This window comes from Capra hircus, chromosome 29 (assembly GCF_001704415.2).
Source record: "Capra hircus breed San Clemente chromosome 29, ASM170441v1, whole genome shotgun sequence".
Lineage (NCBI taxonomy): Eukaryota > Metazoa > Chordata > Mammalia > Artiodactyla > Bovidae > Capra > Capra hircus.
In genome coordinates this window covers 8,408,806-8,424,797 of record NC_030836.1, presented here as the reverse complement: position 1 = coordinate 8,424,797, position 15,992 = coordinate 8,408,806, and the positions used below count along the sequence as shown (strand labels likewise).

Here is a 15,992-nt window from a genome sequence, read left to right as displayed (position 1 = left end):
CTCAAAAGCATCACTAGTCTGATACTAGTTTATCTGAAGCCAACAGCTGAATTCACAGTCTAGTCCATTAGCGCCTGTGGAGAAGGGCTCCCAGACAGCCTGGGAGTGGGAGGGGGAGTGGGCTGGCCATGTGCTTCTGTACAATCTCAGCTGCAACGCTTACGGGTTAAAGGGCCTTTTCAGGAGACACTGAATCTGGAAGAGCCAGACCTTGTCTGTAATTACACATTAGTTCATTGTATGTTTGATGATGCAATTTTCTTCGCAAACATTGAAAAATACAGACGTGTAACATAACTCTGCACGTATCAGTCCTGCCTTCCTCCTACGGTAGTTGCTGAAGGAAACAGCACGGATGCCAGGAACCCGGCCACATTACCACATTTCACCTTCACAATGATTATTTCAGGTAGGCAGCCTTACTGCCTTTGGTTGATAAATGTGGACATTAAGGCCGAGAGAGATTAAGAAACTTGCCTGCGGGTCAGGGAGACGAAATCACAGAGCTCACTGTGAAGACCTAGCTCTTTTTCTCACTCAGTAGGCGACACTGTCCCATCAGAGTGTCAGTTACTGGCCCAATGGATCTGATGTGTTTCCAGCTCCCTCTAGAAACTTGTGTCTCAGTACAGGAGGTTGGTGGTTTCTCAGATGACTCAGTGGTAAAGAACCCACCTGCCAAAGCAGGAGATGCGGTTTGACCCCTGAGTTGGGAAGATCCTCTGCAGAAGGACATGGCAACCCACTCCAGTATTCTTACCTGGAGAATCCCATGGACAGAGGCGCCCTCCATGGGGTTTCAAAAGAGTCAGTCATGACTTAGTTACTATACAACAGAGGGGGCTGGTACACAAATAATTAAAAATAAAAAGCACCAAAAATAAAACTATGGAATAGAAATATGTGTAATGGACTGGGGTGGGGGCGGTGGAGGCTGAGAAGGGTTCAGGCTGGGGCAGATCAAGGAGGGTCTCTCTGATCAGATCAGAGAAGCTGACTCTTGGAAGATGGGATAATCTGAGTTTTGCTGGGTAGAGAACGAGGAAAGGAGAGAAGGCAGGAATCTGAGGCAGAGGGGACGGCATGGACAAAGGCTTACAGAGAATGCCAGACATGCTTGGGGAAGGAGACTAGACCAGGGTAGCCAGAGCACGGGATTTCTGAGGACAAGCTGGGCTGTGCCAGGCTTAGTTTTGTCAAAATGTTGGCCCTTGTTTCGCTAAGCCCCGGGCAGCTGCTGATGGCCGCAGAGGAGGGCAGTGGCACTGGTGCAGTGGTAAAGAATCTGCGAGCCAATGCAGGAGGTGTAAGAGATGCAGGTTCAATCCCTGGGTCAGGAAGATCCCCTGGAGGAGGCAGCGGGCACCCACTCCAGTATTCTTGCCTGGGACATCCCATGACAGAGGAGCCTGGTGGGCTACCGACCACGGGGTCACCGAGAGTCAGACACGGGTGAGCACACAGAGCATAGCGCACGAGCTGTGAGAGGAGGCAGGCTCTGCAAGGACCCGGAGCTATTAAACAGGGTCCCGCACCCTTCAGGAATGTGCCATCAGCTCCCAAGGCCTCGGTCAGTATTGGTTTCAGGGGTGACTCTCTTTTCCGTTGAAAGAGGCAGGCTGAAGACCAGATCAGCTATGGAGTCTGGGCGCACTGTCCCCTGCCCCCAGGACGGCAGAAACATGGCTGCTCTGTGCAATGAGGTCAAATATGCTGCAGCAGGTGGACATGCCCACCCAGAGGCAGTGGGACACGCTGCCCTCTACCCAGGGTAACACCGGGAACTCCCCGGGCCTGCAGTACTCATTCCAAATGCTGGCTTCAGAACTGGAATACTGCTTATCCAAATTAATGAAAGGTGTTCTAGACCCATGATGACATGTTCTGGACACAGTGCATGATTTATAACACAGATTTATAAGTTCTATGTAAATGTAAATTACACATCTGTGCACAGTATTCTAACACAGGCTGAAACAATGTCCCACGACACATAATAAACTCAGGAGCTCTTTAATCATCAGTGCTAGAACTACGTGTTGACAATTACCTTGCACTGAGCACTTTGTGAAAATCCTTCCATTTTTCCTGTTTCATTTTTTAAGAATATATATGCTGAACTCACCATGAAAAAACAAACAGGTGATCTCTTTAGAAAACTGCCCCAAAATTCTTTGGCTCCGAAAGAAAATTCCGTGCCAGATTTTTGCCGAATAAAGCGATATTTTGAGTGGAATCTGGGTCGAGCCCAAATAAAGGAATGCTACTTCTTTGAATCAGCAAAAGAATTCAGTTGCTGGTATCCAGCACTCCATTATTCATTGACCCGAATTAGGAGAGCTGTCTGCACTTTGGAGATGACTGGGAAAGTGGGGTTTGGAGGGGGAGAGGGAAGGAGGTGGTGGGTAGATAAAGGAGAGAAAAACAAGCTGAAATACCTCCTGGGCCAACTCTGAACAACATGTTGGGTGTTTCCTATTTGGAGGTGGACAGGCTCCGAGGTCTCCTTGCTAGACACTGTCTCAGCTCACCTCTCTGCACATGGGCTCATTTCCCAGAGCAAAAGCTCAAAACAAACATCGTGCTGGGTTGCTTCCTCCCAGGAAGCCCCTCCAGGGTCCCAGCAAGCAAGGCCAGAGGGAAGACTGACTCCCCGGCCAGGAGACGGCCCCTCCCCGAGCCCTGGCCCCAGGCCGCTCACCGGGGTCTGCGGAAGGTCAGGCCGTAGTGCTGGCAGGCCAGCCCCACGGTGGGCGTGTATACGATGGGCAGGAACTTCTCCACGTCTGAGGTCAGCACGCGGTAGAAGAGCTTCTCGTTCCGGTCCTGGAGCGTCATGAGGATGATGTACCTTGGGAGAAGAGGCAAGAACCAAGCTGAACACCCCACATGGCAGCACAGATGGCCCCCGGCATAGAAACCCAGGGCTCCCACTCAGCTCCTTGCAACGGCACCTTCACGGGCAAATCACCATCTCCACTAAGCAGGAGTCTCATCATCTCGGAAATGCGGAGAACATGACCTGCATTATGGCATCCATGGGGTCACCAAGAGTCGGACAGGACCGAGTGACTAACAATAACAACAATGGCCCTTCTTATTACACACGATGTAGGCGTTCTCAACAGTTTCATAACTAGTCTGACACGGGGAACACGCCTCCCGTGTGCTTAGCCGCTCAGTCATGTCCAACTCTTTGCGACCCCGTGGACTGTAGCCTGCTAGGCTCTTCTGTTTATGGAATTCTCCAGGCAAGAATTCTGGAGTGGGTTGCCATTACCTTCTCCAGGGGATCTTCCGGACCCAGGGATCAAACCCATGTTTCCTACATTGCACAGGGATTCTTTAATGTCTAAGCCACCAGGGAAGGCCCCAATGACATGTAAGGTGGGTAATATAATTCTGGTCATTTAATTTTATTTTTTTTATTGGGTATAATTGCTATCTGGCCATTTTTAGAGACAATAAAGCCACAGAGAAATGAAAATTCACCAAGAGATCTGAACCTATGCAATATAACTCTAGAATCTGTGCTCTCAGCCATGATGCAAGATGGCTAGTTAGGTTACAGTTATGTGGACAGTACTGAACAACAGCAGAATAACAGCATTCTGGGGCTGGGGGAAGGTTGGGAAAAATGCTAGGCGGACCGCTGATATATGAACTGGTCCTTCCTGTCACACAGGCCTGGTTCCTGTCACAAGCAGAGTTCACAAGTGTTTGAGCACCAGGTGATCTCAGGAAGCATGTTGCAAACATGCCTACTTCCTGAAGCCTGAAATCAGTAAGGCAGGAAAAGGGTCTTTCATTCACACTTCACACAGAACAGTCCGGGAGAAAGAAACTTAGGGACTGAAATTCCCAGCAAGGTGTGAAATTGAAAGTGCTAGTTGCTCAGTCGTGTCTGAGTCTTTGCGACTGCATGGACTGCCGCCCGCCAGGCTCCGCTGTCCATGGGATTCTCCAGACAAGAATACTGGAGTGGGCTGCCATGCGCTCCTCCAGGGGCTCATCCTGAGCCAGGGTCTGAACTCGCAGCTCCTGCAGCTCCTGCACTGGGGGTGGTTTCTTCACAGCTGAGCCACTGGGGTAGCCCAGTGAGGTGTGAGCGGCAGCCGATTTCACAACCTTTAAGTTTTGGAGAGATAATGAGGGCACATGAGGCCCTGGCATGGAGTGGGGTGACAGAAATGATCTGGCAGGGGAATGATCCCCGGGCGAGGCGTCAGGTTCCTGGGTGTGAATCTCAGCTCTGCTGTTCACACGCTGTGTGACCTTGAGGAAGTCTTGTGACTTCTTGGGGCTTCAGCCTCTTCTTCCTCACCAAAGGCACTGGTCCGTTACTATGCTCTAGAAGGCACTTTCAGGAAAGGGGGATTTATGCTTAGAATAGTCAGGATCTTAGCTCATTACGAGCGTAACGATTCCCTTACTAAGCAGCCACTAGTACACATCTCTTTTCAATTCCGTATTCAGTGATGTCAAGTTGATAAGCTGCAATTGACCTTGATGGGAGTATCTACATCATGAAATTGGCAAATGCTTTAAATCCTCACCCCCTGGCCCCAGAACCGGTCCTTAAACACTTACCAGCACACCACTGTCTTTACCCATAAGCTGGGGAGCCTCCTTAGCCTTTCTCCCTAAGCACCTGCTGGAATGAGGGGCTCCCGTAATGAATGGGTCAGAGAGGTCCTCAGAAGCAAGACCCCTTGCGCTCACAGGATCAGGCACATCCATTGCCCCCGGGTCTTCCCAGGCACATGGGTGAGGCCCATCTCACTGGAAAGGGGAGGATTCTGGACTTCGGTTTTTAAGGTTTAATACCTTTAGGAAGGCGAATTGCGTTTTGGACTAAGGAACTTTAGCTCTTAAGTGATAGAATGAGGATCTGAACTCAGGCTAGTTTTGTAGCCACTAAGCTTCAATACCTCTTCGCTATGGTGTAGCAGAGAGGTTCAAAGCATAGACTCTGGAGTTAACAGTGTTCAAATCCTGGCTGTGCCAAAATTCACAGCCACGAGACCTGCCAGGTCACTACCTTCTTTAGTAAGATGGGTAAAGCTGACCCTGTGCATACCACTGACTCTTCCTGTCGACATGCCCACCAGGAGAAACCAGAGGGGAGGCGGGGCTCTCCCTAAACTTCCAATAGATGGCATCCCAGGTCTGCCCAAGGTGACGCTGTCCATTTCCCCTCTGCTCCACCACGTTCCTTTTATTCCAGAAACCTGGGCCACACACCACTTCCTTAACCCATCTGTCCCTTCATTTTTTACTATAGATTAAATTTTTTTTTTTTTTTACTTGGAGGATAATTGCTTTACAGTGTTGTGTTGGTTTCTGCCGTATGGCGTGAATCAGCCGGAAGCACACACATGCCTCCTCCCCCTCAAACCTCTCTCCCACCCTCAGCCCCAGCCCACGCCTCTAGGTTGTCACCGGGCGGTAGGTTGAGCTCTTCCACTGGCTATCTATTTTATATATAGTAATGGATGTTCCAGCACTACTCTGTCAATCTGTGGCACTGTCCCCTTCCCCTGCTGTGTCCACAGTTCTCTACGTGTGTGCGTGCTCAGCTGTGTCCGACTCTTTGCGTATACGCCTACATTTTTGCTCCCCTCCTTCCCACTGAGTGAAACCCTTCCGGGAACCCCACTGCTGAATGCTGAAGTCCACTGGTACTACTGGTGCTTCCTGGGCTGACTCTGATTTCCTCACTTCTGGAAGGCCCAACCCGATCCCCCTGGTTGGAGTTCAGGCAACCTTCTCAGTCCTCCCAGGACACACGGACCATGGCTCGATCACAACAAGCCTTGCCCTCAGGGAGACCATCGCCCTGCAGAAGGCAAGGCTGGGTCTGGGCTCTCTCGGGGCTCTCGGCCTTTCCTAGCCAGAGAGTGTCCAGATAACCGTCTGAGGATCGCGGGAGACGGCTGAGCTCGGCGCTGGGTGAGAGAGCAGACGCCCGGCACTCACTTGTCCAGGTCACTCTGCTGCCGCTCGTAGTATCTCATGACCCGGAGGAGCTGGACATCCTGGCTCAGGAAGCAGGGGGGGATGAGGCCGTGGATCCCAAGCTGCAGCCTCTCTTCAAGTGTAAAGGCCATGCCCTGGGGAGAACAGGAAAGAAACGCACGCACGTAAGTGGGTGTGCAGGAAACCGGGTCCATCCCCAGATCGGCCCCAGGCACTGAGACTCAGCAGCGAGGTCCCGGGCGCAGAGCCCACCGCTGCCTTTTAAGTAGCCAGGCCATCCTGCGTCAGTCATTTTGGCTCTCCTGGAGTCTAGCTTCCTCTTAGAAAAACATGGAAAATATGTATATTGCCAGGGTTTTTCGGTTTATACTTCTTTTTAAAAATGTATTTTATTTTTAGAACAGTTTTCTTTTTTAATATTTTTGTTGTTGTTGTTGTTCATTTGGCTGCACTGGATCTTAGTTGCAACATGTGGGATTCGGTTCCTTGACCAGGGATTGAACCTGCATTGGGAGCGTAGAGTCTTTGCCACTGGCTCTACAGGGAAGACCCCAGAACAGTTTTAGATTTATAGAAAAATTGACAAGATAGTACTGAGTTCCCTTATATCTCCTCATCCAATGTGCCCTATTAGTAATATCTTCCATCCCTTTGATATATTTGCTAGAATTCATGAATCAATAATGACACATTATTATTAAATAAAGTCCCTGGTTTTTTCAGATTTCCTAGTTTTTTTTTTTTCCCACCTGTTTCTTTTTTCATTGTTCTTTTAGGATCCCATCCAGGATCCCACATTCCATGTAGTCATCAGGTCGTCTAACGCTCCCCTTGGCTCTGACAGTTTCTCAGACCCTCCTTGGTTTTGATGACCTTGGGGTGTCTTGAGGAGGACTGGTCGGGTATTTTGTACACTCTCCCTCCACTGGAATTTGTGTCTTGCTTCTCTCATGGCAGAAGTGGGCTAATGGGTTTTGAGGAGGAAGACCACGGAGCACCATTCTTATCGCTTCAGATCACGGCACATACGAGCAACACAACTTATCATTGCTGTTGTTGACCAAGACCACGCGGCTGAAGGAGTGCTTGCCAGCTCCCTCCACTGTGAAGTTATGCCTTTCTTGGACTTCCTCTCCATAGGAGATTCGTCTCTTCTCCCTCACTTATTTATTTATTCAGCCATTTATTTATATTAGAATGAACTCATGGCTATTTGTTTTATGCTCTGGGTTATAATCCAATACTGTCTTATTTTTTTCGCTCGAACTGTTCCAGCCATCGAAAACTTTTAGCTGGCCCTGTATCCCTTGAGGAGCTTCCCAGGCGGCTCTAGTGGTAAAGAACCCACCTGCCAATGCAGGAGACAAAAGAGACAGGAGTTCAATCTCTGGGTCGGGAAGATCCCCTGGAGGAAGGCATGGCAACCCACTCCAGTATTCTTGCCTGGAGAATCCCACGGACAGAGGAGCCTGGTGAGCTACAGTCCATGGGGTCGCAAAGAGTCAGACACAACTGAAGCGACTGCGTGTGCATGGTAAGACTGTATTTAGCTTTTTAAGAAACTGCCAAACTGTTTTCTAAAGTGGCTGTAAAACTTTGCACTCCCACCAGCAATGAATGAGTTTCTGTTGTTCCACCTCCTCTCCAGCAATTGGCATTGTCAGTTCTAGAAATTTTAGTCTTTGTAATGGATATGTGTGTGTGTCTGTTAGTCGCTCAGTTGTGTCCGACTCTTTGAGACCCCATAGGATGTAGCCCACCATATGCAGTGGTATGTTATTATTGCTTGAATTTGTAACTCCTTATTAACATAGGATGTTGAACATTTTTTTCATATGCTCATTTTTCACCTGTACATCTCCTTAGAGAGGTATTGTTCAAAAATTCTTGCCTTTTTTTTTCACTCTTTTTTTTCTTATTTAGTTTTAATAGTTCTCAGATCTGTAGTTCTAATGCAGTCCCTATCAAAATTTGAATGGCCTCTTTTGCAGAAATAGGAAAGTCAATTTTCAAATTCATACAGAATAGCAAGGCATCCTGAGCAACCAAAAGCATTTTTAAAAAGAATATTTCAAAACTTAATATAAGACTACAGTAATCAAAACAGTGTGTTACTGGCATAAGTACATACAGATCAATAGAAAAGAATCAAGAAATCAGAAATAAATCCATACATCTATGAACATTGGTGTTTGACAACGATGCCAATTCCATTTGGTGGAGAGAGACTAGTGTCTTCAAGGATGGATGCTGGGACAACTGGATCGCCACGCGCAGAAGAATTCAAGGGGATTCCTACTCCACACCAAAACAAAAATTAATTCAAGTGGATCAACAGTCTAAACCTAAGAACTAAAATCATAAAGCTCTTACAGAAAACACAGGGGTAAATCTTAGTGACCTTGGGTTTGACTACGGATTCTTAGATATGCACCAAAGCAATGGCAACAAAGACAAAATTAGATAAACTGACTCCATCTAAAAACTTTTGTGCATAAAGGAAACCTGCCAAGGAAGGGAAAAGACAGCCTACAAAATGAGAGAAAATATTTGGAAATCACAGGTCTAATAAGGGCTTAATATTCAGAATCTATAATTTCTACAACACACAACAAAAAGAAAAGCAACCCAAGTAAAAAAATGGGCAAATGACTTAGAAATTTCTCTAAGGAAGATATACAAATGGCCAATAGCACAAGAAAAAATACACAGCATCATTAATCATGGCTGTTTAGTTGCTAAATCTTGTCCGACTCTTTTGCAACCCCACAGACTGCAGCCTGCCAGGCTCCTCTGTCCATGGGATTTCCCAGGCAAAAATAGTACAGTGGGTTGCCATTTCCTTCTCTAGGGGCTCTTCCCCACCTGGGGAAGGAACCCACGTTTTCTGCATTGGCAAGTGGATTCTTTACCACTGACCCGCCTGGAAAGCCTATCATTAGTCATGTGTGTATATGTTAGTCACTCAGTCGTGGCCGACTCTTTGCGACCCCATGGACTGCAGCCCACCAGCCTCTTCTGTCCAAGGGATTTTCCAGGCAAGGATACTGGAATGGCTTGCCCTGCCCTCCTCCAGGGGATTCTCTTGACTCAGGTATCGAACCCGGGTCTCCTGCATTGCAGGCGGATGCTTTACTGTCTGAGCTAATAGGGAAGCCCATTAGCCATCAGGGAAAATAAAATCAAAACTACACTGAGATAACCATTTCACACCCACTAGGGTAGCTGTAATGAAAAAAATAAAATAACAAGTGTTGGTGAAGATGTGGAGAAACTGAAACTCTTGTACATTACTGGTAGGATTGTAAAGTGTTGCAGCCTCTATAGGAAAATGATTTTGAACTTCTTCAAAAAGCTAAGCACAGAATTACCATATGACTCCCAAAATTCCATTCCAGAAACTGAAAGCAAGGACTTAAACAGATGTTCACTGCAGTATTATTCACCACAGCCGAAAGGTGGAATCAACCAAAGCGTCCACCAACACATGAATGGATAAACAAAATGTGTATACGTACAATGAAAATTATTCAAACATAAAAAGGAATGAAGTTCTGATACATGCTACTTCATTGGATGAACCTTGAAAACATTATGCTAAATGAAATAAGCCAGATACAAGAGGACAAATATTATATGATTCCACTTACAGGAAATATCTGGAATAGACAAATTCATCACAACAGAAAGTAGATTAGAGATCTAAAGGCTGGGTGGTGGGGAAGCCATGGTGAGTTATTACTTAATGGTAACAGTTTCTCCTTAGGGCAATGAAAAAGTTTTGGGAATGGATGGTAATGATGGTTGCCCAACATTATGAATGTAATTAGTGCCACTTAACTGTATACTTGAAAATGGTTTACCCAAACTTTGTTTTATATATATACCTGACCACACCTTAAAAAGTTAAAACCAGATTATCTCCAAAAATCACTAAGCTGTATCCTTAAAATGAGTGAATTGTATGGTATGTGAATTGTAACTCAATAAAGCTGTTTTAAAAGAATTCTTTGCATATTTTGGATACAAGTTCTGCATCAGACGTGTGTTTTGTAAATATTTCTTCCAGTCTGTGGCCTGTCTTTTCATTGTCTGACCAGTGTCTTTCACAGAATGGCCCTTTCTGGTTTGGGCACCAGCAGGGAGACATGGGGGATAAGTAAGACGTCATGGAATCTGCTCCCTGGCCCAGTTAAACCCTCTGGAGATGGTGCCTGCTGGCAGAAGTTGCAGGAACTGTTCTCGTAAGGGATATTGGGGGTCATGAGCACTCCAACTGCCCTGCCTTTATCCTGAAGTGATGAAGAGCAACACCCTGTGAAAAAAAAGATACCTCTTCCATGTAGGACTCCGGGTGGCTCTGCTGAATGAGGGCTGCCCTAGAACTGCCTAGAAACCAGTGTAGGCTTCCACAACCTTCTTACCCTGGCAGTGGCCAAAGCAGTGAGCCCCAGAGTGGCTCCATGGGTGGCAGACATTAACAAGGAAGGGACCAGAATCCCCAAGGTGGGGGTATTGTGTAGGGGACTGAGAACAGTCCTTAATTAACTAATTAAGCAGTAATTAATACTGCTCTGATGACCCCCACTGTAGTCAAGGCTGATGATACCTGGGGCAACGCAGGTTAAGTCCTCTCTTCATAAAGAGCCTCAGGTAATGAAGGTTCCCTGTAGAAGCGAAGGCTGTAGGTGATAAGTAAAAACTAACTGACACTTATGGCTGTCTAGCGTCCCCAGATTTCCTTGCGGAGGAGGAGCTTGAATGGGTAGGAAGCACCAACTCTTCTCATTCTTCCACCAGCTGGAAAATACCTCATCGACAATGAGTACAGTGCTTCTTCTTGTTTAGCCATAAAGCTGTGTCTGACTCTTTTGTGACCCCAGGGACTGTAGCCCGCCAGGCTCCTCTGTCCATGGGATTCCCCAGGCAAGAATCCTGGAGTGGGCTGCAGTTTCCTTCTCCAGGGGGTTTCCTGACGCGGGTCGATCACAGGTCTTCTGCACTGGCAGGTTCTTTGCCACTGAGCCTTTACGGGGAGTTTAACAACGCCAGGGTGATTCAAGTCCATATGCTGATCATCCCACCTAGCTGATGCTATCATCGGTGCTAAGAAGAGGACCAATAACTACCCAACCTCACTCCATCCTTAACAATCACCTTGTGAGGAGGGTTTTGTACCCTCTACTGTACAGAGGACACAATTGAGCACAAGACGTTAGTTGATGCTCCTGAAGTTGCACAGCTATTGACCCATATTTCATTGTTTCTTAAACCAGGATGCATCTTACAACCATTCGGTGTGATAACTTTTTTCCTGATGATTTCTTTGACTAGAGGTAAGTGACAGAACCAACAGTTGATCACAGGCTGCATTTTTTTTTTAAAACTGGGGTGTAGTTACTTTATAATGCTGTGTTAGCTTCTGCTGCACGATGAAGTGCATCAGCTATATGCGTACATATATCTTCTCCCTCTTGGGCGGCTCTCCTGCCCCCGCACCATCCCACCCCTCTAGGTCACCACGGAACACCAAGCTGAGCTCCCTGAGCTGCACAGTAGCTCCCCACTAGCCATCTGTCTCATACATGGCAATGCACACACATCAGTTCCAGTCTCCCAGCTCATCCCCCTCCTCGTGTCCACACGTCTGTTTCTTCCTTCCGCGTCTCTATTCAGGAGCGGCTGCAGCTTTGCCACTTATATAGTGTTCACCCTGCCAGGACCTTGGTGAGATGGACCTCAGAAAATGTGAGCTGGGATGGTGCGGGTGAAGGAAGGGTGGGGAAAAAAAGAGAAATAGAGGGGAAATGTAAATAAAAGTTAAGATTCCTTGGCTATTCCCAATTCCTCTTCCTTTTTGTTTTGTAACTTGGGCATCTCTGAAACTACGAGTTCTGGGCTGTGGTTATGTTTTTATAAAGGAGCAATGATGACTCAGCTTATAAAAATCCTGAGCCCCGTTCCTCCTCTCAGAAGAACTGCTGGAACTGTAAGAAAAACCTATCTTAGGAGAGGCTCAGCTCTGAGAATATGACTCATGGCACTTTGCAAAGCACTCTGGCCACATAAAATCCCTACTGTTTTCTTCATCAAAGCCCAAAGTCACCAGTTCACAAATTCCCTGTGCTGGCCATCACCTCTGCAAGCTTGGTATGACACCGAGGTCCCTGATTCTTTTTCAGGAAACATCTTGTACTTTCACTAAACACTATTAGGCAGGTGAGTCTTTACTGGTTTAGTAAAGACTGGAATTGTCTTTCCTTGGACCCAGGATCCCAGGCAGGCCAGGACATTTAATTATGACATCATCTTTGTTAATGACCACTTGGCTTTTAATAACAGCTCAAGTCTCTCTACAGGCTGTTTCTCTTGGCTTACTGCCACCAACTTCTTTGGTATTTCAGGAAAAAGTATCACTGTTTAGCAACTGGTAATTTCAGGGATTAAAAAAAAAAAAAAAAACTTCTATAAGCTTCTTTTCACCCTGAAAGTAATGTTAAGGCAACCTCAGATTTACAAGTTTGCAGAAAAGAAATGCAGGTACTTTAGTTTACTGTGTACTTTTAGCTTCCAAAATAGGACGGGCACAAAATGACTCATTAGGGTGTAAGGAAAAAGTATTAGAGCTCTACAAGAGAAAGCACTCAGGCTCTTGGCCTGGATAATTTCCATAAGGGATACCAGGAGTTCTAAGGTAGGAGTAAGGTTTGTACAACATGGAGAAGTTGATAGTGGTTGGGGTGGGGGCTAGGGGGTAGTCCTTAATCCTTACTGCACTGAGAATTTATGGCTTCTTGTGCCTAGCCAAGTAAAGTATTGGCTCATATTATCCAGTTTTTGTTGTTGTTGTTAAAGATTATTTTATTTGATTTTTTTGGCTGCACTGGGTCTTCACTGCTGTATGTAGGCTTTCTCTGGTTGCGCTGAGCAGCCTTACCCTGCTTGCGCTGAGCAGCCTTTCCCTGCTTGCGCTGAGCAGGACTTTCCCTGCTTGCGCTGAGCAGGACTTTCCCTGCTTGCGCTGAGCAGCCTTTCTCTGGCTGCGCTGAGCAGGACTTTCTCCGCTTGCGCTGAGCAGGACTTTCTCCGCTTGCGCTGAGCAGGACTTTCTCCGCTTGCGCTGAGCAGGACTTTCTCCGCTTGCGCTGAGCAGCCTTTCTCTGGTTGGGGTCCTGGGGCTTCTCACTGTGGTGGCTTCTCTTGTGGCTCCAGGTCCACAGGCTTCAGGAGTCGCAGCACGTGGGCTTGGCTTTTGGGCTTAGTTGCTTGTGGCATGTGGGATCTTTCTGGACCAGGGATTTAACTGGTGTCCCTTGCGTCTCAAGGCAGACTCATAACCACTGGACCACCAGGGAAGTTTTATCATCAAGTTTTAACACAGTCTTCAAAATAGGACAAGTCGGTTTTGAAAAATGGCTGATTCTCTTAGCAGAAAGCGACCTTGGGGTGTTTAGCTACGACACTCCGGTAGGAATCTACCAGTTGTGACTTTTTTGAAATATCTGAATTGCTACAGAGCCACTTCTCTGACTACTTCCCCCAGCCAGGTGCCCCTCCCAACCTGCTCTGGCTTCTCCCAGGGAACCTTTGGAACCTCCCCAAGATCAACAAACAATGGGTTAACGTTTGGCAGAGTGGGTGGCTTCAACATCCTGCTCTAGCAGGAAAGGTCTGGGACTGTTTTTATTGGTCGGTGCCTACGCTGAGGCAGGGTTAAGCTTTCAACCATCACCCCTGACCTTACCTATCTGATCATCTTCCCTGAATGAACATCTCTGGCCCAGCTGCTGAATTCCACTTGTAGGCTCAACCCAGGACAAAACTTATTGGCATCAGAGACTGGCACCGGAGATAAGACATTTAAATAGATTCCAGCATCAAATACTCTGGAGAAGGGAATGGCAACCCACTCCAGTAATTTTGCCTGGAAAATCCCATGGACAGAGGAGCCTGGTGGGCTCCATTGTCACAGGAGTCGGACATGACTTAGCAGCTGAGCACGCACACCATCAAGTGGCTTGAAGGCAGTGAGCCTGTCAGGCCGGGCCCCGCCCCAGCCTCCTGCTGTCCTGAGACCCAGGCTTCCCAGTGCCCAGCTCCTCAAAAACTAAGCTTTCCCGACAGGAGGGCTCCCTGCCCCTCTTGGCAATCTGCCTATTTCCTCCGGCTCCAGAGTCCTGCTGTGCACCTGACACTCTCGTTTCATTCATTGTTCAAGCATTTATGAGTTCCTACTTTGTGCCAAGGTGCACCCCGTTAGGCAGCCCGAAAAGAAATGCGCTTCTGGGTCGACCAGCAAAGACACGTGGATTAACGTGTACAGGCGATCCAGAGCCTCCGCCTCACACAGGACACTTCTCCAACCTAAGAAATGGGATGTGGGCCATGTCACGTGCGGTGGGATTCACTGAAATACCGGTGTGAAATGCTCAGCACGGGTACTGGCACACAGGAAGTGCTCAGGGAACACCACATATTCTCCTTATTACCACTGTTATCTGTTCACGGGGCAGGGTGACACAGGAGAGTTCAGGAGCGATGCTGGAGACGAGCCCTGGAGGGCAGTTGGGAGCTCGTCCAGCAGAGGGGGGCTGAAGGGACATCACCACATCCAGCGTAACCGCGCCTCCAATGGCTCAGGCCAGGCTCCTGCCTCTGCAGCTCCCTGCACTCCCCACACCAAACTGCCCCCCACCCCCAGCAGACGCGCTCACTCTGCCTGTCACACTCTGGTCCACATCAGGACCCCTGCCCAGTGTGCTCTGAAGCGTTCCTCTCCCATCTTCCAATCTCCAGGCGAGGCCACCTCCTCCAGGAGGTCTTCCCTGATACCCCACCTCATTCAGCTCTCCCCTCTCTCTTAGAGTCGGTGCCATACATTTTAGCACATAAAGGGCATTTCCTGCTTGGTTTCTCGAGCATCAGTTAATTAACAAATGCAGGGTAGTGCGAACTAGACACTTGGAAGCAGCTAATACAGGCTGAAGCACAAAAATATCATCACCAATAACAATAACAAGAGCACCCACGGGGTTAGGTCGGGCACTGAGACAGGCACTTTGTACAAGCCAGACTTCAGCAATACGTGAACCATGAACTCCCTGATGTTCCAGCTGGTTTTAGAAAAGGCAGAGGAACCAGAGAGCAAATTGCCAACATCCACTGGACCATGGAAAAAGCAACAGAGTTCCAGAAAAACATCTATTTCTGCCTTATTGACTATGCCAAAACCTTTGACTGTGTGGATCACAATAAACTGTGGAAAATTCTGAAAGAGATGGGAATACCAGACCACCTAACCTGCCTCTTGAGAAATCTGTATGCAGGTCAGGAAGCAACAGTTAGAACTGGACATGGAACAACAGACTGGTTCCAAATAGGAAAAGGAGTACGTCAAGGCTGTATACTGTCACCCTGCTTATTTAACTTCTATGCAGAGTACATCATGAGAAACGCTGGACTAGAAGAAACATAAGCTGGAATAAAGATTGCCGGGAGAAATATCAATAATCTCAGATATGCAGATGACACCACCCTTATGGCAGAAAGTGAAGAGGAACTAAAAAACCTCTTGATGAAAGTCAAAGAGGAGAGTGAAAAAGTTGGCTTAAAGCTCAACATTCAGAAAACGAAGATCATGGCATCTGGTCCCATCACTTCATGGGAAATACATGGGGAAACAGTGGAAACAGTGGTAGACTTTATTTTTGGGGGCTCCAAAACCACTGCAGATGGTGACTGTAGCCATGAAATTAAAAGACGCATACTCCTTGGAAGAAAAGTTATGACCAACCTAGATAGCATATTCAAAAGCAGAGACATTACTTTACCGACTAAGGTCCATCTAGTCAAGGCTATGGTTTTTCCAGTAGTCATGTATGGATGTGAGAGTTGGACTGTGAAGAAGGCTGAGTGCCAAAGAATTGATGCGTTTGAAATGTGGTGTTGGAGAAGACTCTTGAGGGTCCCTTGGACTGCAAGGAGATCCAACCAGTCCATTCTGAAGGAGATCA

The 15,992-nt window shown here is 47.4% G+C and overlaps 1 protein-coding gene across 2 annotated transcripts in view; it reads right to left on the bottom strand.

Moving 5' to 3' along the window:
* Window positions 1-15,992, bottom strand: part of ME3 (malic enzyme 3) — a 226,641-nt gene that overhangs the window by 112,525 nt on the left and 98,124 nt on the right. For both annotated transcript variants that reach the window (XM_018043262.1, XM_018043261.1), the window contains exons 3-4: window positions 5,980-6,113; window positions 2,702-2,851 (exon numbers count right to left, since the gene is read on the bottom strand). In XM_018043262.1, coding sequence (XP_017898751.1) covers window positions 2,702-2,851; window positions 5,980-6,113 — 284 coding nt within the window. The remainder of the gene's footprint in view (window positions 1-2,701; window positions 2,852-5,979; window positions 6,114-15,992) is intronic.